General features: G+C 48.2%; 1 protein-coding gene across 19 annotated transcripts in view; it reads left to right on the plus strand.

Moving 5' to 3' along the window:
- Positions 1 to 26157, plus strand: part of Wnk (Wnk kinase) — a 541117-nt gene that overhangs the window by 118762 nt on the left and 396198 nt on the right. For all 19 annotated transcript variants that reach the window (XM_075670005.1, XM_075669987.1, XM_075669988.1 and 16 more), the window contains exon 6: positions 12149 to 12494. In XM_075670005.1, the coding sequence (XP_075526120.1) occupies positions 12149 to 12494 (346 nt within the window). The remainder of the gene's footprint in view (positions 1 to 12148; positions 12495 to 26157) is intronic.

Genomic DNA, 26157 nt, shown 5'->3' on the forward strand with positions numbered 1-26157 from the left:
TACGAAGTATGTGTATCATGGCAGGATGACTTTATTGTAAACGATATGCACACAGTTTTTTGCAAATTGATGCGCATACCCCAAGCACTGCACCACTCAACTACGCTGTTGCTACGCTCAACACCCTCGGGAGATCTTTTGCTGTTAATAACCTGTGAGGTTCTCACACCCATGCTCTTGGGACAAAGGGACGACAACACTCTAGTGCAAACAATCACAAGGGCATTTATTGCACCTTTCATAGATCAGTGCCTGCTAGCTGAGTTGCTATCCAGAAAACATGCCGATGGGCGTGCGACAAAGCTAGGAGGTCCGACTCACTGTGACTCGATAACGAACGAATATGCTGGATCCCAATGCCTGGTCGTTCGCGCGTACGGTCACGCGAATGGTGGCGCGTTTGAAGGTGGCCACGCGAGACGGTCTCGCAAAAGCATGGATCGGCGCACGCGCGGGACGTCCGCCGCGCTCGCTGTCTCGAACCCAAGAGAGAGAGCTTTCTCCTTTTCACTTCCAAGTAACCCCACCGGAGGCGGCGTTAGCAGCGCAACACTCACGCCATCTCTCGTACTGCGCCTCAACCAGACCGACTGCCGCGGGCATCGCGCATTTTATGCGGCGAAGCCGAATTGCAGGGAAAGGGAGCTATACGGGAAAAACATATCAGGGGACGCGACAGAGTCGCGCATCCTACATCCCCCCAACCTTAAATCACTACGTATTCCGGCGAAACATGTCACACAGTCTAACATCAACGCGTGCTTCGCGAACAAGGTAGTACATGCAACAGTGGCCGCTCTGAGGAAATGTCCACACGCTGTCCATAGCATGCGAGCCGACATTGTCCTTGGGTACATCGCTGGCGTCCGCCGGTCACAGCAGCGGCTTTGCAGACTCGACGGCACGATTCCAAGCCAGGAGTCCGGAAACGGCGACGCAGTAGTCGGAACGAGCAAGCGTCACTCATGCAGACACGCCCTGCTGGCGAGAGCCGCAGTAGCTGTCGGTGACTGCCGGCTCTTTTCTCTGCCGCCGAGGGTTGCGAGCTGGATACAGGCGACCGCCGAAGTCGCTGTGCCGAACTCGTCACAGCATCACCATTGCCCGGTGGCTCGATCGTAGTCCGGGGCAGCAGCGCAGACGATGGGCAAGTTATGGCAAACCAGGGGTGCACGCTGCGTACACTCAACACACTCGGCAAACACTAAAGTAGTGCAAGGGAGGGGAATTCTGCATGCGCATCGCCCACATAGTACGATGTTCAACTCTGCTAGCAAACGATGGGGCAGCTACTCAGATGCTAAGTTCATGTGAACGAAGCTCGCTTCCTTGAGTCGAACGAATAATTTCAATTCGTGCGAGGCTAACTAGAATGAGGGAAGCAAAGTGCAATGCCACGGTCCACCAGGTTGTGTCCCTCCACGTGCGACAGGAAGCTTCGTAAAGCCTTAGGCCTAAAGCGTGGCTACCCTGACAACAACTGGCATCCAAAAACAACACCCAAAATGAGCGCAAAACAGGCAGCCGCGACGAGACGTCAGCTCTGTTAGGTGGTCTTACCCCGCTCGGTGCACACAGCATCCGAGTTGACGGCGCCCACCGTCCCAGACGGTGTCGGAGCGCCCGGTGCCAGGCCGCAATACCAGTCAGCCCGTTGCGGCACCCATGGCCTGTGGCCACCCGGCTCCCAGAGCCGCGACTTCATCAGAGTCAAAGAGATAGGAGAAGCTATTTACATGAGAAATTCGAACCACCCCAAGGCTTCCGTACTCACTCGCTTCAGGCTTGCCAATGCTCCGCGGGTGCTGAGCCTCGCTCTCCCAGGAGGCAGACCATGTGGCTCTCGTACTGACGAATGTCATTAAAGAAAACACTTGCGAAAAGGCCTAGCATGTTGACATGTTCAAACACACTAGAGCCACCGTCGCCTCGCTCAAGAAAGCACGCCGCCAATGCTAGCGATCAAAATCCACGCTAGCCCTACGCGTCTGTTCAAACAAAGAGCTCGAATGAAGCAAAACTTTAATCTATCATCCGATGCCCCAAGAGGTCCACGTTGGGCAGCCAGATGTGGGGTTCTCACACCCATGCTCTTGGGGTAAAGGAACGATGACACACTAGTGCAAATAATCACAAGGACATTTATTGCACCTTTCATAGATCAATGCCTGCTAGCTGAGTTGCTATCCACAAAACATGCCAATGGGCGCGCGACAAACCTAGGAAGTCCGATTCACCGCGACCAGATAACGAGCGAGTATGTTCGCCCCACGCTGGATCCCAATGCCTGGTCGTTCGCACGTACGGTCACGCGAATGGTGGCGCGTTTGAAGGCGGCCACGTGAGACGGTCTCGCAGAAGCATGGATCGGCGCATGCGCGGGACGTCCACCGCGCTCGCCATCCCGAACCCAAGAGAGAGAGCTTTCTCCTTTTCGCTCCCAAGTAACCCCACCGGAGGCGGCGTTAGCTGTGCAATACTCGCGCCATCTCTCGTACTGCGCCTCAACCAGACCGACTGCCGCGGGCATTGCGCAGTCCATGCGGCGAAGCCGAATTATAGGGAAAGGGAGCTATGCGGGAAAGACATATCAGGGGACGCGACAGTCGCGCATTCCCACAAACCGCACGCTGACCTTTAGTACTTAAGTATTTTTCAGTCCAGGAAATGACTAAGTGATTAATAGTATACCGTGAACATTTTTCAAGCAATAAGTGACGAAGTACAACATTGAAAGCTTTCTGGAAATGCAAGAAAATGACATCGAAGGAGTAACCCGTATCTAATGCACTTGATGAATCATGTTATTTCACTGAGTTGGGTGATGGATGAATAGCCACGATAAACTATCTTGAGAAGGGCTTAGCAATGCATAATTGTTGTCGAGGTGGTTCACGATACTAGTAAAAATGATTGTTCAAAAATTTTACAAATGCAATTTGTTAAAGAAGTAGGACGATAATTCGGTACAGTATTATGTGGTCTCATTTTATGCACAGGTACAACATTGGCTATATTCCAGTCGTCAGGCAGGCTGCTTAGTTCTAAAAATTTAGTAGAAATGTCATGTAGATATCGAGCCACAGAAGGAGCGCATTAAGAGAGAAAAACAGGAGGCAAATCTTCAGGCCCAGCCGCCTTAAATTTATCAACGTGCTTCAGTAACAATTCCCCTTGAGTCAATGACATTATCTGTGCGTTCAGTACATTTTCTGTCATAGTTTATAAACGTTTCACTGTCATGAGAGCACCTCAGAAATACGTACTCAAAGAAGGAATTAATGCAGTTGGCTTTAGCCTTGCTATCGTGAACAACTGTGCTCTTATGGTCAAACAAGGATACTGAAATTTAGCTTTTGCAGTTTGTTTTAATAAAATTCCAACATTCTTTAGGCTGCTCTTTCATTCGAAAATTTAAACAGTCAAAATATGCGTTGTTTGTTTTGTAGCACTCTAATTTGTTTGTTGCTAATTTTAATTCTTTCTTGGAAGATGACGGATTTCCTTTATAATCTTCATAAGCATGCTTTTTTCTCCGAGCAATTCTGCATACTTCCTTCGTGAACCCCAGCTTGCTTTTACTACACCTTGATGTCAGCCACCATGACGGTGCATGTTGCTCAAACAATGCAAACATTTTGTTTTTCAATATGCGCTAGAGTTCATTGACACCTTCAGACTCCGAAATCGTTACAAATGTGGCAGACTGTATGTCCAGCGCAGATGATATCTCGTTTACACGCGCTTTCTTATAGCTGTAAATATGCTGGCATCCGCTACTGATTATCTTTGCATATCTGAGATTCAGCTCACAGAGAACACTGTGATCAGCTATGTCCGGTAATACATGTGTGGATTGTACTGCTGAGGGCAAGTTTATAAAAAGATCTAACACATTCCGGTCACTAGTGGGCTGTGTGATTAGCTTGATAAAGCAAAGGAACTGCATATATTTATCATCTCTTTGCTTGTCATAAACCCTGCACTAGATGCAATGCCTTGGCTGAACTACTCAATCCCAGGTAGCTTAAAATCACTACTGGCAACAAGACACTAAGCTACCGCGGTGCGGTAGCTCAATTGGTTAAAGCATCGCACACATAATGCGATGACGTGAGATTGTTCCCCACCTGCGGAAAGTTGTTTTTTCATCCACTTCCATTGCCATTAATATATCATTTCCGTCAGTAATTGTAAGTAATTTCTTCGATGTTTTCCTTGTTGTCTTTGTTGGCTTCTCATGATATGATTAAGAAAAATCGGGCCCCTCAGTTAACCCCCTTTCTTCTCGTTATTGCCGGGACTTGTCACTCACTTTTGCCTCAGGGCACATGCGCCACCTCACGCAGCACTGCACATAAGTCCTCCTTTCAGTGAGCTTCCTCTAATTTGAACTCCATTAAAATCTAATTAATTTTCAGGCCCCTTCGAAATCAAATTATAGAGATTCGACTGCATTTCCATAAGTGACTTAGTAAATTTAAAAATTCATGAACTGCTATTTTGCCTGACAAGAGGTAGTCTTGCTGGAATTTACTTAACAAGTTGTAGCTTGCAATTAGTTCTAGACTGGATTTCAGCCTCACCTACGCAAACCTTTGTGAAGTAACCCTGCTATATTGCGATAATTTTGCGTATGAATACGCATAACTTCATACATAGTCTGGACTTCGCTCAATATACTCAATATAGATGGGGTCCAAAATCCACGCCCCAGTGACGACGCCCGTCTGAGTAACAAATTCAGATCTCGAAGACCATGCCTCTGGTGACTGCATGCAGCAGAAGCGATAGTGGGAGCTGGAAACACGTGGACACCACGTCTTGTGGTGTACAAAATTGTTTTCCTTCTTTGTATTTTTTTTGATGCTATGATAATTTTAATATTTTAAAAGGTAGCCCAGTCATCAGTCTTGGTCTAAGTGCCACAACTGTCAGTGGCAGCCTGTGGACGGGTAAGGCTGGCGTTGACAGTGAATGTAAACACTTCACTGTGTTGGCGCTTGCTATCAAGGCACAGCACACAGAGTTGGGTACCAGCCACAGCCAGCGCTGGCAAATGTGAGGAAATAAATACATTCTACCCCCTCCCCCCCCAGAAAGAAAACGCACAAAGGAATAAATTTTCAAATTTCTCTATGGAAGAAGACTGAGCCTCTGAATCAAAAACAAAAGCTGAGCAGCATCGGAAATGTGCGTACCATTGCCTGCAGGCAGCATATATCCAGGCTTTTTGCTGATCCAGTCGGTGAGGCCGCGATGAAAACTAGTGGATTTGAATGTCCTCACCAGCTACAGTCATGTCTTGAGTAAGTGCTCATGTGCCCAAGAAATCAGGTGCGTAGCCAGGATTTCTTTTTCGGTGAGGGCTAAGGTTGCATGTCAGAGCATGGGTTTAAGGTTCCGTTATTCTTTAAGTTTCCCATGCTTGTGCATAATGATACAGCTATTACCTTGAGCAGGCCCCTGGTCTACCTGAAGGCGTGTACCATCCTGTACTTGTCTGGGGCAGGTGTTCAAAGGATATTGTCATGTAGTAGGGACGGTGAAGAAAGCAGCAAAACTGGGAACGTTGGGCAAACTTGTGCCCTCAAAACAGGCTACACTCAAAGAACGGCGACAGTGGCAAACACAGTTGTTGATCCTCGAAAATCTGATCAGCGGGCCAAGCGCATCGGCTTCTATACATTAGTCATCAAAAGTTCCGGAGTAATCGCTGGTGCCCGCATGTCTTCTAGAAAGTTCTACACCATTTGCGTCGTGCAATGAAATCAAATTAGACAAGGTTCAGTGACAACACACAGTGGATAGAACCATCAATAACTTTCTAGAAACTTCTGATACATGCAGGCGCGTCCTGTGCTGTGTGATGACATTTGTTAGGCGCTGAAACCTGGTCACCCAATAAACAAGTACATGTGTCAATACTCCCCTCTTAATGAGCATCGTCTTGATGCTACAAACATAAATGAGCAGAACACAAACGAACACTTATTAAACAAAAGTAACAAAACAAAGAAACAAAGTCCAAAGTAACACAGTCCATAAAAAGAAGCTCCAGGGTTCAGCTATGCAACATCCAAAGTTAGTTAGCGCTGATAGAACAGCTTAAGTCGCACAACATGGACTATTTCAGGCCGTGAGCGGCACCGCTGTGATAGTGAAATGTCATCTGATAGGACCTCATATTCGAGTGTGCCAATGCGTCTGATGATCTTGTAGGGTCCAAAATAGCAGCGTAAAAGCTTCTCGCTAGGTACTCGGCGTATTGGGCTCCTAAACCAAACACTGTCGCCGGGCCGGTACTCGACGTAGCCTTGTCGAAGGTTATACTGTCGGCTGTAGGTCCTCTGCTGGTTCTTGATCCGCAGGCGGGCGAGCTGTCGAGCTTCTTCGGCGCGGTGGAGATAGCTGGCAACGTCAAGATTTTCTTCGTTGGTGACGTGGGGAAACATGGTGTCTAGAGTTGTAGTCGGGTTCCTGCTGTGAACCAGCTTCAAGGGTGGGATCTGTGTTGTTCCTTGCACCGCTGCGTTGTAGGCGAAGGTTACGTACGGCATGACCGTGTCCCAGGTCTTGTGTTCGACATTGACGTACATTGCTAGCATGTCTGCGAGGGTCTTGTTGAGGTGCTCCGTAAGACCATTCGTCTGTGGGTGGTAGGCAGTTGTCCTCCTGTGGCTTGTCTTGCTGTATTGCAGAATGGCTTGGGTGAGCTCCGCTGTAAAGACCGTTTTTCTGCTGGTGATGACTTCTGGGGCACCATGTCACAGCAGGATGTTCTTGACGAAGAATTTCACCACTTTGGCTGCGCTACCTTTTGGTAGAGTTTTCGTTTCAGCGAAGTGAGTGAGGTAGTCCGTCACGATGACGATCCACTTATTTACAGATGTTGACGTTGGAAAGGGTCCCAGCAAGTCTATCCTGATCTGCTGAAGTGGCCAGCAAGGAGGTTCGATCGGCTGTAGTTATCCCGCTGGCTTTGTTGGTGGTGTGTTGCGTCGCTAACAGTTTTGGCATGTCCTGACATAATGGGCGACGTTGGCGGTCAGGCGCAGCCAATAATACGTTCCATTTAACCTCAATAGCGTCCGGGAGAATCTGACGTGCCCAGCGGTCGGATCGTCATGTAGGGCATGCAGTACTTTTGGATCAGGCACCGAGGGAACAAGAAGGTAGTTGGTGCAGACTGGTGAGAAGTTCTTTACGAGTAGGTTGATTTGAAGCGAGAACGAAGACAATCTTCGCTTAAATGCCCTAGGGACAACATCGGTGTTCCCTTCCAAATACTGGACGAGGCATTTTAGCTCCAGGCCTGCTCATTGCTCTTCAGCGAAGTCTTCCGCTCTTAGTATTCCAAGGAAGGCGTCCTCATCTTCGTCATCTTGTAGCGGCGGGTCATTGAGGGCACGTGATAGGCAATCGGCGTCAGAATGTTTTCGTCTGGACTTGTGGATTACATTGATGTCATATTCTTGTGGTCTGAGGCTCCACCGCACCAGCCGTCGTGAAGGGTCTTTTAAGTTCGCTAGCCAACATAACATGTGATGGTCGCTGATGACTTTGAATGGCCTGCCATATAGGTAAGGGCAGAATTTTGCAGTACCCCAAACAATGGTGAGGCATTCCTTTTCGGTTGAAGATTAATTGCCTTCCGCTTTTGACAGTGCAAGCTATCACCCGTTCATGTCTGTCTTTCTTCTGGACTAGGACGGCACCGAGGCCTAGGCTACTGGCGTCAGTGTGGATTTTGGTATTGGTGTCCTCGTCGAAGTGCGCAAGTACCAGCGGTGACTGCATGCGTCATTTGAGTTCTTGAAATGCGTTGGCTTGCGGCGTTTCCCACTTGAACTCAACATCACATTTAGTTAGATGTGTCACATTTAGTTAGATTAGACGGCTCAGCGATGCAGGAGAAGTCCTTGACAAAGCGCTGTAAGAGTTGTAGGACGATCTCACCACTGGCATCCAGTTGTAAGGGTTGTAGTCGGGCATGAACTACTTGGTAGCTGGCCCATGCCGTCGTCCAACTCACCCATGCTTGGAACGTGGTTGTAGGGAGGAACTTGCTCTCATAGAGAACTAGGAGTAAAAGATTTATTTACATATTTACATTAAAACATGAGATACTCTAGCATGACTCCCAAATGGAGCATGCAAGACGAAGCACACAGCACACGAGCTCCAAGCACCAAGTACCCTCCTAGCAGCCGAAAAACTACTGCTTAAAAAGCCTCTGTCCTCCCTAGATCCCTAGGGGAGAGAAAACTGCTGTCCAACCTTCGTCCAATTGGACCGTCCAGAGTCGTTGGGGCATAGTCGACCTGCCTTTAAGGGGGGGCCTTGCACTTTAAATTCCCAGAACCCACCGAGTTGAGCGGGTCCTTGTAGCCAGGTTGTCACGCTTGACCCCAGCTGGCGCCTCTTAATTCCAGAGCTGACTTCTCCGGTAGCTGCCACAAGTGTCAGCAGACTGTGACGAATCTTGGGGCCTGAGGAAACGCACCGCAAAACACCCTTTGTTAGAGAAGCTCTCTTGCTGCAAATGGACCATGAAGGCCACAGCAAATGAACCAACAATACATGGTCCGCCAAACGTGGCCAGCCTTGCTGCCGTCGCTCACTCTCCGAAGGAGGCGCATGGTGGATTAACGCTGCCATGGTCTCCAGTTCTCCGAAGGAAGTGCATGGTCGGTTAGCGCTGTCGTCATCGCCGGTTCTCTGAAGGATGCCACTCCTACGGGTCGATCGAAACAACTGCATCGGGCCGAGAAAGGTTTGCAGGTCAGCATCCCTGCAGGCCGATTGTAACAGCGCCTGTAGTAGGCACACATGCCAAAGAATCTATGCACTGCTTTCTTGTCGATGGTCTGTGGGAGCTTTGCGATGGCAGCTGTCTTCTGTGGGTTGGGGCAGACTCCAGATTTGCTGATAACATGGCCTAGAAACAGAAGCTCATCATAAGCGAAGCGGCACTTTTTCGTCTCCAGAGTGAGCCCTGATGACCTGATGGCCTCTAGTACTTGTTGCAAGCCATCAAAGGTGATTTTCAAAATTTCCGGCGAAGATGACGGAAGTAAACATCTCTAAGTAAACATCATCTAAGTAAACAAAACAGGTCTGCCACTTCAATCCTGCTAAAACAGTGTCCATCACGTGCTGGAATCTTGCAGGCGCTGAGCACAGTCCAAATGGCATAACCTTGAACTCATAGGGGACCGTCTGGTGTGATGAAGGTGGTCTTTTCCCTATCTCTCGTCAACTTCTATTTACCAGTAGCCAGACTTGAGGTCCATTGACGAGAAGTATTTAGCGTTGCAGAGCCGATGAATGCGTCGTCTGTCCATGGGAGGGGGTATACGTCCTTGTTCATGATCTTGTTCAGTCGACAATAATCGATGCAGAAACGTAAGGTTCCATCCTTTTTCTTCACCAAGACTACAGGAGATGCCCACGAGCTTTTCGACGGCTGGATGATATCGTCGTGCAGCATTACATCGATTTGTTGCCTATTAGCTTCACGTTCTCGCATTGAAACTCGATAAGGGCTCTGACGGAGTGGTCAAGCGCACTCTTCGATTATTATGCGATGCTTTGTGACTGGTGTTTGTCGAATCCTCGATGACGTCGAAAAGCAGTCTTTGTATTGTCGGAGCATACTTGTGAGCTGTTGCTGTTTACTTAGGGGGAGACTTGGATTTATGTCGACGTTTGGTTCAAGAACTATGGTCGTCGGTGTAGATGCGCAGAATCCGAGATGACAAACGCATTGCTGGTTTCCCCAATTTCCTAGATGTATGCCATTGTTGTGCCTTTGTTGATGTGCTTGAACGCCTGACTGACGTTTTCCAGCGTCACTTTTTCTTTCCCTCCGTGCAGTCGAGCAATCCCTCTTGCGAGGCAAATTTCACGTTGAGCAGTCATGGTTGGACGCCTCTTTCGCTGCGGAAGAAAATGACAATGCTGGAGCGAGGCGAGATGCTAATTTGGTCCTCGAGCACACTCAAGGCACGCTGACTGGAAGACCTCTCCTTCGGTATCACCTGGTCTGTATATAGCATTATCGACTTCGAACTCAGGTCGATCATGGTGCCGTGTTGGTTCAGGAAGTCCATGCCAAGAATTACGTCTTGCGAGCAATGTTGGAGTACAATGAGCATTGCGGGGAGGTCCGGTCATGAACTGTAATTCTTGTCCTGCAGATTCCCGTCGGCGTTATGAGGTGTCCTCCAGCTGTTCGAATTTGAGGGCCATCCCATGCAGTCTTGACTTTCTTCACCTTGGTGGAAAATAATTCACTGATGACGGAATAGTCGGCTCCTGTGCCCACTAAGGTGGTGACTTTGTGGCTGTCGAGAGGCACGTTGAGATCATTTGTTCTTTGTCTTGCATTGCAGTTAGGTCTCGGCATTGGATCGTGGCTGCGTCGTGTTGACGTGTGGCTGATACATCGCGTCATCAGGTCCTTGGCTGGTGCATTCTTTGCCTCCAGGCTTTGTCGGGATGGCGGTGTGTCATTGTAATGTCGTCGAGATAGTTTCTTCGGGGTCTTCGGCGGCGGCGGAGGATCTTCGTCAGTTCGACGAACAGCAACCACACCTCCATCGGTTGCTGTTTTTGTTTTCCGGATATGGGCTTGCAGACCGGCCCCGGGCTGAGCCAGTGTACAGTTGGCATTGCGGGTACAGGTAATGGGATGGTGACGGTGAATGGGATGGTCGTCGAGGGCTCCACTGAGTGCTGGTGAGGTAGCCAGTGATGTCACATGGGCGTACACCTTGCTGTGGTTGTGGTGTGTTGACGGCGAACCCTCGCAGTACCATCTTGCGGTATAGACTTCAGCGGGAGATGTGGCCAGTTTCTCCACAACGATAGCAAAGCGGATGACGGTCAGGGGCGCGCCAAACGTCAGTCTTCTTTGGAATGCTGCGCGACGTGATGGGTTGGCGTGCTGGTGGCAGCGGTGGTGGATGATGGAACTGTGGCGTTATCGAGCCCTTGCGCAGGCGCAGAGGGGGAACATGACGGCGGGCTACGGCGGCGTATGTCATTGCTGCCAACTGAGGCTGCACTGTTTGAGGTACTCCGAGTGATTGTTGGAGCTCCTCGTGTATGACACGTCGGCAATCAAAGCCACTTAAAACTGTGATGAACTGAACAGCTTCTGAAGCTCCTCCCGCACGACCGCTCTGATAGTCTTGCGCAGGTCATCGGTTTGACGTAATAGTTTTGCGGAAGCCCGTGGCTCCGTGGCTCAATGGTTTCAATATTAGGCTTCTGTGCTAGAGTTCTTGTGTTCAAATCCTGCTGTCGGCCAATTTCAATGATGTTTGTTTAATTATTTATTACACAGTACATTGTTGAAAATGAGGAGCTTACAAAGTCACAAAGCGACTTGAAGCCAAAAGGACGAAGTTTAGACAAATCCACGTACTTCCCATAATTTCCATGATGGTACAACTGTTCTCATTGCAGCTCCCGTAGACACTAGTGCCAGAGTTCCCTCTAGTAATTATTGTATGAAACTCTATGGTTCGGACTGTTCTAATGCTAAAATATGGTAATGTTAACAACCCAAGATGATGGCACTTGAGTACTTCTGCATAACAGTGTGAGGGAAACTGCACCACCTGCTTATGGCAGCACAAGTCACCATGCGCCAGAAACATATTGCCTGGAGCAAGTTTATTGAGACAAGTTTCAAACGCAGCCGATATTGGCAACAGCAAAGTCACTAAAAGGGTCGCTGTGATCTAATAATGTGTTGCTTGTCAGTCCTTGCTGTTTGAGGTTTGCCAATGCTTCTGTGCTGCATCTAAAGGTAAACTTGCAAAACACTCTACTCTAGCAGGACTTGTTTTGGAGTCGTAATTATGGCACTCATATATTCACTGTTCGATATGCACGGAGTAGCTCAATGGCTTGTACTGGAGCGCTCGTCCTGTCTTAATGTGTTTCTTTTAGTGTGATCCTGTTTTTCGAACTAAAATATTTACAGTTCGACTTAGAAAACAATGCGGGCTGCATAGATGCTGTGCTGTAGTAAGGCAGTAAGGCAGTACATGTTCCACCAACTCACAGGGCCTGCAGAACGTGCTTCACACTGTGCAACCATGCAAGTGGTATCATATGTGTTGCTTGCATGCAGGCCAACCGTGAAGGAGCTTCTGCAGCTGGACTTCTTCCAGGAGGACATGGGCCTCAAGGTTGAGTTTGTCAACCGTGAGGAGAGCCTGGCGGGGGGTGCTGACAAGGTGGAGCTGCGGCTGCGCGTGCTGGATCCCAAGAAACGCAAGGACAAGCACCGTGAGAACGAGGCCATCCAGTTTGAGTTCCACGTAGAGAATGACAACCCCGACGAGATAGCCAAGGCTATGGCCCTGACGGGTATCATAATGGAAGAGGATACCCGCATTGTGGCCATGCTCATCCGAAACCAGATCGCTGCCCTGGTGCGTGACCGGCAGCACCTGCAGATGCAGGCAGCTACCACGGTATGTTTGGCTTAGATAATATCGGGTAGGCCTGAAACATTTTGCTTGTAATGCTCAAACGAAACATGATGGCAGGCATATCCATTTGTGACAAGCATGGGCGATGATTCTGAATTCACGAAAGAGTCATGCTTTCTTGCAAAGTGTGAGTGTGTGATGCTCGCAAAACCCTTTTTCTCTGCTGTGGGTTGCAGGCAGAGGATTAGGTTGTTTGCAGTTCCTTTCTGGATGTTTTCATTGTCTCAATGCTGAATGCCATCATAAAGCACGCAAATGAAAAAAGTGGACCTCACTAAGATACCTTTCTTTGATTACACATAAAGAAAAGCAGTGTTGCTTACTTTTTTTGAGCATGTCACGAAACTCAGACCAACAACTCTCAAAATTTTCACAGAATTCTTGCTGCAATGTCACTGAAATAGTCAATAAAACTCTCAAGTGAGTTTTCAGTAATGTAGGTGGTTGCCTAAATATTGTCACGGGGATTCACGAGTACAAGGGGAAGAGACAAAACTGTATATTACAATATTTACAGGCTGCTGCTACCGCAGAATCGCTGTCATCATGCGGCACGTCCCGTCTGCTTTCTCTTCACAGAGTGAAGTGGTCCTTCACTGGCATGCTCATACGCGATGCCTCGTAACACCACTCCCGGCTGACTGAGTGCCATCACGGCGCCTTCTCAAATCAGTCAGCACTGCTGGTGAAGTAGGGTTTTAGCCACGACACATGGATAACATCAATAGTAGATGTAGAAGAAAGCAGGCGATGTAGGAGCGGAGTGATGAGGTACAGTCGACTCTTGTTAATACGAAGTTCACGGGGACCGCAAAAAACTTCGAATTAAACGAACTTCCAATTAAGCACAAAACACAAAAAACAGCACTTTATTTGTGGCGAAATCGAGTATTTTCTCTAAGAAAAATAGTCGGTCATCTTGCTTTGCTTCTTCTTGCCGAATCGCGCTGCTGAAAGCAAGTTCTGCAGGCTGTAGATGTGGCGGAACGCTTCTTCCGCGTTACCTTCAGCGGCAAAGAAGCGCTCCGCAAGAGCAAGGCCCGCAGCTACATCGGCAGCCTTAGGTTGCGGCTCGCCTTCAACGACTTCGTCGCTATCCGTCAGCGCACCGCACGTTTCGACCGACTTGTCTACGGCGACGTAATCTTCAAAATTGACGTCCCCGAGAGCATCATCAAAATCAGTGCCGTCAAGCTCACTTGTTGACGGTTCCTCCGCTGAAATTTCAGAGGCATCCTCCGAAGAAGCTGCTACAAAACTGCAAGCCCTGAAGCAGTTTGCGATTGTTTCTTGCTTCACACGATCCCATGCTCGCGCCAACATGTGGATGGCACTAAACAGGCTCACCTCGTACTTTGGGGAGCTATCCATACACAAAATCATGCGCTCGAGGAGGTGCCGCCTGTACAGGACTTTAACATTCTTGATGATGCCTTGGTCCATTGGCTGCAAAACAGCCGTTGTGTTTGCAGGCAAAAATGCGAGGCGTATTGCACTCAAGGCTGGCACATTCACGTGAGCACTGCAGTGATCGACAAGGAACAACACCTTGCAGTTCGAAGCAGCAAACTTGCGGTCCAATTTGCTTATCCAGCTCTTGAAGATTTCGGCCGTCATCCACGCTTTTTTGTTCGCCTCATAGTCCACAGGCAGCGTCTTCACGCCTTTAAAATATCTCGGCTTCGCGGCTTTCCCGATCACAAGTAACCGACATCGTTCCGTGCCAGTCATGTTTGCCGCGATCAGCACCGACACTCTCTCCTTGCTGCGTTTGCCCCCAGCACAGTCGTCCTCCTTGAATGTCAGGGTCTTCTCTGGTAGAAGCCGATAGAAGAGTGCAGTCTCCTCTGCATTGAAGATGTCTTCCGGACTGTATTCAGCAAGATATTCACGCAGCTTTCCGTCCTTCCACGTGGCGCATGTTTCCTGGTTAACGGACGCCTTTTCACCACACACGCTCTTGAAAACCAGGTCATGGCGATCTTTAAAGCGCGTCAGCCATCCATCCGACCAAACGAAGTCATCGATCCCCAACATTGCTGCAAGCGTTCGGGCTTTCATCGCAACGATGTCTCCGCTGAGAGGAAGTTTGTCGCTCCTGGCCTCCCTAATCCAAACCAGCAGAGCCTTCTCCAACTCTTGGTAAGCGCCGGTGCGCATTCGCTTCCGAGAAGTCTTGAACTTGTCGTTCTCAAATGCATCCATTATTGTGCGCTTGTTCTTGATGTAGCTAGAGAGCGTGTTCGGCTTGATCCCGTACTTCCGCGCTATTCTATCTTCTATCTTGTTTGGCAGCACCTCCCTTCTCAACTTCCTTCAACACCTCGACTTTCGTTGCCATGTCGAGCGTGCGATAAGAGCCACGGTTTGCCATGGCTATAAACTGCGCGACTAGGTACAGTCAATTCCGAATCACTCGTGGAACAACCTAGCCTACGAGCTTCCCGCACAAAGGCGCTCGACCAACACATGCCTCGACCATTGCCTCGACATAGGCTGCGCACGCTGCAAGACTAATCTCGCACAATCTCGCCACTGCCAGTATGCAGCGCTGTGTGCACCTATGGCACCCGTGTGGCCTCCGCGATCAGCTCCGGCCACGCGCCGCAGCCGCGCGTGGCCTCCGGCGGTAGCCGCTTCGCCTCCCGCCGGAGTTGATCGTGGAGGCCACGGCAGCCGTAGCAATGAATAATCGCGCTGCTCCAAGAAGGATGGCGTTGCGGGCGGCTGCGGTGGCGATGACACCAACGCGGAGCACGGAACTGTTGCAACACTTGAAAAATTGCACATTCTACCGAAGAATGACGGGCACCTCGAGGATCCCGGCCGAAAATTAACTTCCAATTAAACAATATTACTGGATGAGGACTTCGAATTATCGAGCGACTTCTTCTATTGGATTACATGCAAAACTGACGGGACCAGCACTTCACTTCTAATTAACCGAAAATTCCAATTAAGCGGCTTCGAATTATCGGGAGAACGTCATTGAGCTTATGGAAAACTTTGTAGGGTACGGTATAGCGAGGGAGGAGCTTCTCGCACAGTCCTTCGCGTCGAGAATGCATCTAGAGTAGGACCAGAGATTCAGGAGGGTACTCGACTTCGCAGTGCCGGTTATCGTAGCGCTCTTTTTGGGAGGCCTGTGATGCACATAGCCTAGTATTAGCAACCTGGCGAGCTATTCTGGCTTGAGAGATGACATCCAGAGCATGTGCAGAGGGTACGGTGGGATCAGCAGGAATGAGCATCTCGAAAGGTCACGCAGGGTTGCGGCTGTACAGGAAAAGGAACGGTGAATAGCCAGCGGTGTCATATCGGAACAAGTTGTAAGCAAAATTAACGTGGGGTAGCATGGTGTCCCAATCGCAGTGATCAGTAGGGACGTACATAGACAGCATAATGAGAGTTCAGTTGAGGCGCTCAGTAAGACCGTTAGTCTGTGGATGGTAGACTGTCTTAAGGCAATGTTATGTAAAGCAGCTACGAACAATTTCGTCAATGGCTTTTACTAGGAAACAGTGGCCACGATTCGTAAGAAGCTGGGGCAGATCCTCGTGTTGAAAAATGACGTCACTGAGCAGAAAGTCTGCGAAGTCTGTAGGGCATCTACTGGGCATGGCACGCGTGATGGCATATCAGGTCATATAGAAAGTTGCGATGGCAATTCATTTGTCGCCAGATATGGACGTAGGGAAAGGTCCGAGCAAGTCAAGGTCGATGCGAAAGAAGGGCTCCGATGGAATTTTGACAGGCCAGCCTGACAGGCCAGCAGGCCAGCCTGTGGAAGAACAGAACGTTTGCGACATTGACAGTGCTTGCAGGCAGCAATGTATCGGCACACAGAACGATACAAGCAAGGCCGAAAGAACCGCTATCACACGCGGCCGTAGGTGTGTGAGGCGCCGAGGTGTCCCACAGTTGGAGCAGTGCGTAGATGTTGAAGAATAGTGGTACGCAGGTATGGAGGAATAACTAGCAAAAATTCCGACCCATCAAGTTTCATGTTGCGACGGTATAGAAATTTATTGCCTCGGACATACGGACGTAGAGAAGGCTCGGAACGTGCGAAGAGAATTGGTGAATGGTGAGCTTTAGGGATTCATCCCGACGCTGTTCGGTGCCGATATTGCGTAAATCAGATATGGCGAGCACACAGGAATCATTGCCATGATCCTAGCAGGGTCCACTGGATGGCGTGAAAGACAGTCGGCATCGTGATGTAGCCTGCCAGATATACAAATTACCTCAAATGTATATCCCTGTAGTCTGAGAGCCCGACCAAGGCGACCTGGGTCCTTGAGCAATGACAGCCAACAAAGAGCATGGTGGTCAGTGAGAATCGAGAATGCGTAGCCGTACAAATACAGGCGAAATTTTGTGACAGCCCAAATCAATGCAAGGGACTCGCGTTCTGTGATAGAATAGTTCTGTTTAGACATGGAGAGAAGGCGGCTGGCATATGCAAAAACACGTTTGGCCATGCTGGTGCTGAGCGAAGACAGCGCTGAATCTATGCCCACTAGGGTCTGTTCGAAATTCAGTACTCGCGGATGGGTCAAAGTGAGCCATTATAGGCGATGAAGTGAGCAAGTTGGTCAGTGCCGAGAATGCAGCCGCTTCATTGTGGCCTCACGAGAAGGGGGCGACCTTCATTAGAAGGTCAGTTAGGGGCCGAGCTATGATGATGAAACTGTGTGTAAAATGGCGGAAGTATGGACATAATCCCACAAAACTGAACATTTTTAGTAGACAAGTGCACCGGAAAGTCCTTGACAGCACTAATCTTGTCAGCGCTAGGTTGGACACCTGTAGCACTTGCTGTATTTACACGATTGTAAGTCAATATTTTTTAAAATTTGGAAATCTGAAGTTGGGGGGGGGGGGGTTGACTTACAATCGAAACCAAAACATGGCACCGCAAAAAAAGCGAGACCCACGAGATATCAGGGCAGCTGCAACGTAGTTACAATTTTATGTTTGCTCTACGGCCCTACCCGTAGCTTTCTGCCATCCAGCACGTTTGTTCACATTTTGGAAGGGTTTTTCAACATTTTTTAGAGTTTTACAGTGCACACAGCACTTACGCGAGGGGGGGGGGGGTGTCGATAGTTCATGGCAGTGCCTCTGTTCCATTTGCGGCGGCACCTTCAGAACAGCGGCGCTTGCAGGGAGTATTGGTAGTTCATGGAAGAGCAGACACTGCTCACGTGTTTCTGTTTTCCTGTAGCTCTTTAATTTCATGCGTTCGATTAGACTGCCGGCCGCATGCTACTTCCATGCTTCCTCAGTCGTCATGAGTGCTCCGAGTCCACTAAAGATTTAGCGCTCGTTCACTGAAGCATTCAAGAGGGCTGCCATCCTTTATGCCGAAGAAACAATTAACTGCGCAGTGGGCCATAAGTTTGGTGTTTCTTAATGGGGGGTGCGAGAGTGGCGACTGCTACTAAGCAAAATTTTCACCTGTGGTGGCAAGCGAAGAGTGGCTGGCGGCAGAAGGCTGCGAACGTATGCCAACCGGACATGTCAAAAGAGCCTCCCTGATGGCTGTGTGTGGTTGGGTGCTTTTGGCGTAGACTTAGTATATAGGTATGCAAATGCGGAATTTCTCTGGACGACGACGTGCTGTGGGACCGTAGCAGCAATGACGATGGCAGCTATGTGGCAATGATGGCAACTAGTGAGGACGATGGCACAAGTGAAGACGAGTCGTCCAGTGACCATGCCAGCTACTAATAAATTTTTGTTATGGAACGCACCCGCGGTTATGCCCTTATTTTCTTTTTTCCGTCACACGCGATATAGGGGCTGACGTTACACACAGCTTCTGCCGCTGTCGGGCTTGAATCGCCCATGCTGCCACTTTCTGTGTCATTCTCATCACTGTCTCTAGGCGACACTTCGGCAACAACAGAGGCAAGGATGGCGAAAAGTCGAACCTCGTAGCCAACATCTCTTCGCGGTCGCAGCAGTGCTGCCGAGGAACTGCTTCGCATTCCAAATGCCACACACCGTAGTCGACAGTAGATCCCTGTTGCATGCCAGCGCCGACTTCTTCGTGCCACATTCGATAGCACGAACGATGTCTAATTTTGCTTCTATGCTGAGCACCAGGCGTCTTTCTTTATCTGAGCTTCGGCAGGATGCGGGCGACGCGAGTCTGTTTACACGACGCTGCAACGCTTTCTGGCATGCCTACAATGGCTACAATTGGTGCCGAAATGATGTTGATGTTGATGTGGCTTCACGCGCAAACACACAGGGTGCTTGGAGGCCATTGTTCTGATCAATGGTTCCGATCTCTGAGGCTTGTTCTGCCGTGCGACCCGATGGAGATGACGCACCGGCGTGTTTGCGCGACGAAAAATGGAAACATTATGTGTTTACCGATACGTATGCAATAAACTGGTACTGTTTATGCGGATACAAAACACATTATGTTCATGGCTGCTGAGTTGGGGATTTGAGTTTACTACTTTGTACGATTTAACCAGGTTTTACTGTATTACAGTATTTACAGCCTTCGGCTACCGTAGAATGGCTGACAGCATCTCATGCGGCATGTCCTGTCTTCATTGCGGAGCAAAGCGGTCCTTTAATGGCATGCTAATACGCGATGCCTCATAAAAATATGATGTGAAGCTTTTACCGAAACACTTCATATTCTATTATTGTTTGTGCAAGTGAGGATTAAACAGTGAACTGCCAAAGTATGCGTATTTGAGCTGGTTGGTTCATAACTTGAGCAGAAAAAGTGCAAAGAAACAGGACGTAGGAAAGGGACAGACAACAATGCCATTATCTGTCCCTGCTCCTTTGCACTGCTTCTGCTCAAGTAATAAACGGTAAATCCACCAGCAGAGTGTAAAGGCCTTTTACTTCAGTATATTTACAGTGTAACGAAATATGACAGGTTAAATTCTTCCAAGTTTTTGTTTAGATCGAAAGGTGACAGATCCAGCGCTTAGGAAAAAAAAAAAAAAAAGAAGACAAGGAATCTAATTTTTCTAAAGTGTAATTTGTCCAGGTTGTGCCTGCAGATTCTCTAAAGCTCAGTGCTCAATAAATGAGAAAATTCTGCGATACATGTTTGGTCTTTTAAGTGGCAGTGACAATTAGCATATATTATTCTGTAAGGGCTGCACCCATGCAAGGACTTTCACCCCTCCTCACCCGCCCTTCCACTCCTCTGACCACGAATAGGCTGTGCCCATAGCTCTATGCCGCCTCACCCTCGGAAGCACAAATGTACCATGCCAACTGCGCTGCAAGCAGATTGCTCACATGTTGCTCACTGGCACCTCATTCAGTGCAATTCATCGAACAGCGTAATCACTCGTGTTCGTTTTTGTTGGTTGTGTTGAAGTTGTTCCTGGCCACACGGTTTCTTAACTTTGCTTGACTCGCTGCCGAAACGGAAGATAGCTGATCCGCCCACTGATCATCAGCAATACGCGATGTTGCCGATGAAAAGAAAATGCATGGCTATAGATTTGGAAACTAAGTGCTTCTAACCGACGAGACAATCGTTGCGAACAAGCTTGCATTGGATAATGACAGCGACAACGGCAGCACTGATGTGGTAGGGCAGGTTGCCTCAACGTTGTCCTCACAGGAGGCCCGGCATGATTCAGTCCCTCCGGGGCTTTGTTTACGCGAGGAACTTTTCGCTGCACTACGTGGAGCGCTTGGATGCCTTGGAGAAGGATACCGGCAAGCTTCGCATAAAGCATACATGGCTTACGGACATATGATTTTTTTGTGCAAGCCAGTGAGAAGTATGTGGTGAGATGCTTGTGGCAATCTCAGCGTTTCTTCTGGATTTCTCAAGCTGACAGGCTGCCGTGGCAGCCTTCTCGCAGTTTTTAAAAGGCCCCTTTTGGGGCCACCAAAGCGATGCCTCAACTGTGCTCGCCTATCACTTGCCACCTGTGACACCTCTTTTCAATTGTTATAGCAGTGCCATTCTTTAACGCCGACAGCCGCGGCTTGTTACACGCGATCAGAGCGCCCAAGAAGCAGTTAAACCAGTGAACACAATCAGCAGCCAGGCGGAGGAATGGGGGGAGGGGGGGGGGAGGAGTAGCTGCCTCACTGCCTGTACAGTTTTCTCATATCAGCTTTGCCATCCCTCTATTTATTTTTTCATGCGACCTGGTTATAACAATTATTGGTTGTAACAATGGAATTTTCGTCGAATTGGTCCTGCACCCACTTTTAATGGGTTTGAAGTACGTAGAAAATTAATTAGAGCTCCTGAACAAAGCAGAAATTGAATGCAGTCTGGATTCTTTTAGCAAGAAACAGATATCATGTCTTAGATTCTGGCAAACAGAAAAACCCAAAGCCAGCAAACGTTACCTTCACAGGATGGAACTTTATTAATGTCCATTGTCATTGCTCTCAGACAGCACTTTACAGCTGTTTATGAAGAACCACATGTCATCCTTTGTACGGTCCATAGCGCATTTGATATTGTAACGCCACACTGGAGGAGTGTAAAAGAGGAAGAAGCGGTGTGAAGTTTTGGGGATCAGCTTTTTCGGACCATCCCTCCTCTTCTCTACCCTTTTCACTGTAAATCCATTCTACATCCATAACAACTGTGGAGGAGGTGTAGGGTGCCAGACACCCTGGAGAACCCAGTCCTACAAGATCTTCAAAGAGTCAGATGTCTGGCTGGACTACCACCAGAACCAACAAGCATGGCTGACGCCTAAGCAGGCTGGTCAACGAACACAGCGAAGAGGGCATTGATCAAGTCAGCCAGAGACTAAGGCTGCCTACCTACTGGACTTTGGAACCATGCATATCTTCAGGTAAAACAGGTGAAAACATGAATGGCTGGCTGAGGCACTACGAAAGAGTAAGCCACCATAATGTAATAATAATAATAATAATAATAATAATTATAATGTTTATTTCCCATCAAGCAAGATGGAGGAGGCTGCAGGTAAAAGCTGCACGAACAAACAGCAGCTTGACAGAAGCCCGCAGCCCCCTCTACAAGGCGGCAGTAAAAGGGCTACAGGAAAGAACATCGAAAACATACATAGGCACCGAAATGGACACTGGGAATGACGAATGAAATGTGGGAAGTACATCGGCACAGATTGTGAACATTGAATTTTTTTTCCGCCAGTATCGCTCTACTTTGGTTTCATAATCATGAATGCGTGCTGACTACTTGGGAAACCTTTGTTCAGGAATTGTAATTCTGCTTTGGTGACTCGAATTCCAAAAAGAAGAAAGCGGAACACGCTCTCACACAGAGCCTGGTTGTCTGGCAAAACGGTTACAACATGTATTGACGAAATATTGAAGCATTTACTGAATTGTAAATGCTAATATGTCCAATGAAAGCAAAGTAGGACATCTGTTAAAAGGCATAGCTGAAGACGTCTGCAATTTTCTAATAAAGAAAGAAAACCTGAACACTCCTTTCGAATTCAGGCAGCAATGTCGCACGTTTCAGGCTTGAAGACCCGAAAGATCTTAAAGAAGTTTGGGCGCTTGGACAATGTCGCCACAGTTAGAAATATGGACGTCGCTGCCTGAGATACATCACCTCGATTGTAGGTCAAGTAATTCAAGAGGACTTAGCACGACTTGAGGGAGTAGATGCTGGTTATCGATGCTCGATTGATGAGTTCATTTCCGAACCACCACCACCCTGCTCGCGAGAATGTTCTGTCGAGCACCGACCGCCATCTGAAGAACCACACTTAAACAACACAAGCTTTTGGTCCCTCTAGGATAATCTCTGTTGCTGCCAGTCCTCACCAGTCTGTTGTGATACTACGGAGTACTTCCCAGTGCCACAACGTCTTCCTGTGGAATACTCTATGGCATGACATGCTCTTGCGGAAGCATACTCGGCGCCACGCGTGCCTGCACCATTTAGTTTCAACTGCAACCTGCCTGTCTGCTACGCCTGCGGTTCCCGAGGACATATTGCGCGCTATTGTTGTAGCTGCCTGTAGCATGTGCCACGTTTTTCAGTGTACCCGGTTTGTGGGCTTAAGGATGTGCCTATGCCATTTGGAGCCCATCCTCAGTGCAAACTGTGGTTTTACCAATTGCACGATGAGTCCCCTATCTCCGAGTGTAGCCTTACGCTGTTGCTAACCCAAATGCGCTGTTTGCCATCTTCGCTCCAGCGTCGGTCACCTTCCCCGTCACAGCTGGGAAACTAGCTGGTCCATCCGATGGAGGTGCAGTCACGGGACGGTCAGATTCGCCAATTTCTCCGTCTATTGTTATGCTAAAGAACAAGGTGCATCTGTGTATACACTGTGTAAATACTACTACTCTGGTCGCTAATACTGCCACTATTTCGGTTATGAGCCTTTGCTTCAAAGATTGCTTAGGACAGGAAGTTATGTTGGTGTGGGATCGCAAAAAAACTTTTTGTGGCATTGGAGGTGAAATGTTGCACCCTGTAGGTGTTAGTTCGGTTTTGGTTGAGATTGGAGCACAGATTTTTAGAGCTGAGTTCACTGTATTGGTCCACGCTACTAATGATACTAGTTTAGGTATAGATTTCCTATGTTAATGCAGTGCTGCACTTGATTGTGGGACTCGAGAGATTCTACTATGGGGCATGTCGCCAATAGCCGTACTTGATGATTTGCTGACCAATCAAGGCAATGTGTTTTCGCTATCTCAAGATGCGTTTTTTTTTCCTGGTTGAACAGCCATGTTTGTTCCTGTCTGTTCTTCACGTGTCCGGATAGGGTCGTGCAGCAGTCTTGTCGAGCCGCACCATAATAACCAGATTAAGAAGAATGTTGGTCCCTCGATCTGTTGTTCAAGCCATTGATGGGCGTGCTTTCTTGTGGACATTCAACGCTTTTATGGAGTCTATTGCTCTGCCTGCTGGACTTAAATTAGGAACATTTCATAAGCAAGCCACAATTGATGTATAAACAGCGGCACTGTCTTCAGACGTCAGTCGACCATTGCCCAACTATTCGACTGACTTGTGACTTATGATAAACAAGTTGTCATCAGTACCTCCTGCTGAGTATCTCCTGAGAAGGTGGTACTACAACAAGTGCTTGCCTGCTACATGTCGGTCATTGATTTTGCTCAATGCAAGTGTTCTTGGATGTTGCCGAAATTCCACATGCACCACCGCATCAACGCAGGGCAAGTGACTCCAATACGTCAGAAACCCTAGCTATTGCGTATCCCCACAGAAAGAAAAGTCATCGCCGAACAGGTGGACAACATGCTGCTAAAAGGCGTTACTCCGGAGTCTTGCAGTCCTTGGGCTGCTCCTGTAGAACTAGTGAAAAATAAAGATAACTCGTGGAGATATTTTGTCGGCTGTCACTGTCTGAATGCTATCACAAAGAAAGACGTGTATTCATTATGAAACTACAGCACACGCAACAAACGAGACGCAAAGCAAAGATAACACTCAAGTGCTGCCTTTGCTTTGTGTGTTTGTTGTACGCGCTGCAGTTTCATAATAAATAGCTACCAACTCTCCCAACTTTGAGTACTTCCGCCAAGACGTGTCTTCCTTGCCACGCATTGACAATGCTGTTGACTGCCTTCACTCTGCCTTGTACTTTTCGTCTGTGGACCTCCAGTCCAGTTACTGGCAGATACCAATACAGCCATCTGATAGAGAAAAGGCTACTTTTGTTACACCTGCCGGACTCTTTGAGTTTAATGTCGCTCCGTTTAGCTATGTGATGCCCCAGCAATCTACCAGCGATTTATGGACTCCATCCTCTGCGGTCCCAAATGAATTTGTATGTGTTATTTAGATGACGATACTATTGTTGGCCGAACTTCCCACGAGCACAACCACTGGCTTGACATTGTTTCGACTGCTTTCAACAGGCTGGCCTCATTTTAAACTCTGAGAAGTGCCATTTTGGTGAGCATCAAGATGTGCTGGGATAAGGTATACGACTAGAACCCCAAAAGATTTCTGCTTTTCGCTACTTCGAGTAGCCCAAGACAGTGAGAGACCTTCCTGGGCCTTTGGTCTTATATTCTCAAGTTTATTAAAGGGGCCCTGGACCATGTTTTATCGGAGTAGAAAAAGGAATTTGAAGTGAAAATAGGCTCTTTCAGAAATACTTTGCGGCAAAAAGTATTGCAATTCGTTCACGGTCACGGCCTCCGCTGTGTTCCTGTTCCGTCTTCAATGCCTTGCACTGCGAAGGCTACGGTGCGAAGGCTACGGTGCAGTGCAATCCCCTTTAAAGACTTCGCCCAGCTTGCTTATCTACTAGCAGATCTGCTTCGCAAGGACACTCCCTTCATTTGGTCTGCTCAGTATGAGACTACTTTTGAGCACCGGAAGTTTTTGCTCACCTCTGGGCCATTTCTCCGCCATTTTGATCCGGAAGTGTTCCCAGAACTGCATTGTGATGCAAGTGGTGTGGGCATTGGTGCTGTGTTCGTCCAGTTTCACGACGGACACCAACACATTGTTGCCTGTGCATGTCATGCTCTGACGAAAGCAGGGAGCATTTATGCAGTCACATAACTGGAATGTCTTGCTGTACTCACCATCCATAAGTACAGACAGGATTTCTATAGAGATTTATACAGTACCATTGGCACCCTCGACGATAATGGAAGAGAAATTAGTCCAGAGGAATTCGAAATCCCAAAGGTAACGCCGGAAGAAGTAAAGAAAGCCTTGGGAGATATGCAAAGGGGGAAGGCAGCTGGGGAGGATCAGGTAACAACAGATTTGTTGAAGGATGGTGGACAGATTGTTCTAGAGAAACTGGCCACCCTGTATACGCAATGCCTCATGACCTCGAGCGTACCGGAATCTTGGAAGAACGCTAACATAATCCTAACCCATAAGAAAGGGGACGCCAAAGACTTGAAAAATTATAGACCGATCAGCTTACTGTCCGTTGCCTACAAAGTATTTACTAAGGTAATCGCAAATAGAATCAGGAACACCTTAGACTTCTGTCAAGCAAAGGACCAGGCAGGATTCCGTAAAGGCTACTCAACAATAGATCATATTCACACTATCAATCAGGTGATAGAGAAATGTGCGGAATATAACCAACCCTTATATGTAGCTTTTATTGATTACGAGAAAGCGTTTGATTCAGTCGAAACCTCAGCAGTCATAGAGGCATTACGGAATCGGGGTGTAGACGAGCCGTATGTAAAAATACTGAAAGATATCTATAGCGGCTCCACAGCCACCGTAGTCGTCCATAAAGCAAGCAACAAAATCCCAATAAAGAAAGGCGTCAGGCAGGGAGATACTATATCTCCAATGCTATTCACAGCGTGTTTACAGGAGGTATTCAGAGACCTGGATTGGGAAGAATTGGGGATAAAAGTTAATGGAGAATACCTTAGTAACTTGCGATTCGCTGATGATATTGCCTTGCTTAGTAACTCAGGGGACCAATTGCAATGCTTGCTCACTGACCTGGAGAGGCAAAGCAGAAGAGTGGGTCTAAAAATTAATCTTCAGAAAACTAAAGTAATGCTTAACAGTCTCGGAAGAGAACAGCAATTTACAATAGGCAGCGAGGCAATGGAAGTGGTAAGGGAATACATCTACTTAGGGCAGGTAGTGATGGCGGATCCGGATCATGAGACGGAAATAATCAGAAGAATAAGAATGGGCTGGGGTGCATTTGGC

This window comes from Dermacentor variabilis, chromosome 9 (assembly GCF_050947875.1).
Source record: "Dermacentor variabilis isolate Ectoservices chromosome 9, ASM5094787v1, whole genome shotgun sequence".
NCBI classification, from domain to species: Eukaryota; Metazoa; Arthropoda; class Arachnida; order Ixodida; family Ixodidae; genus Dermacentor; species Dermacentor variabilis.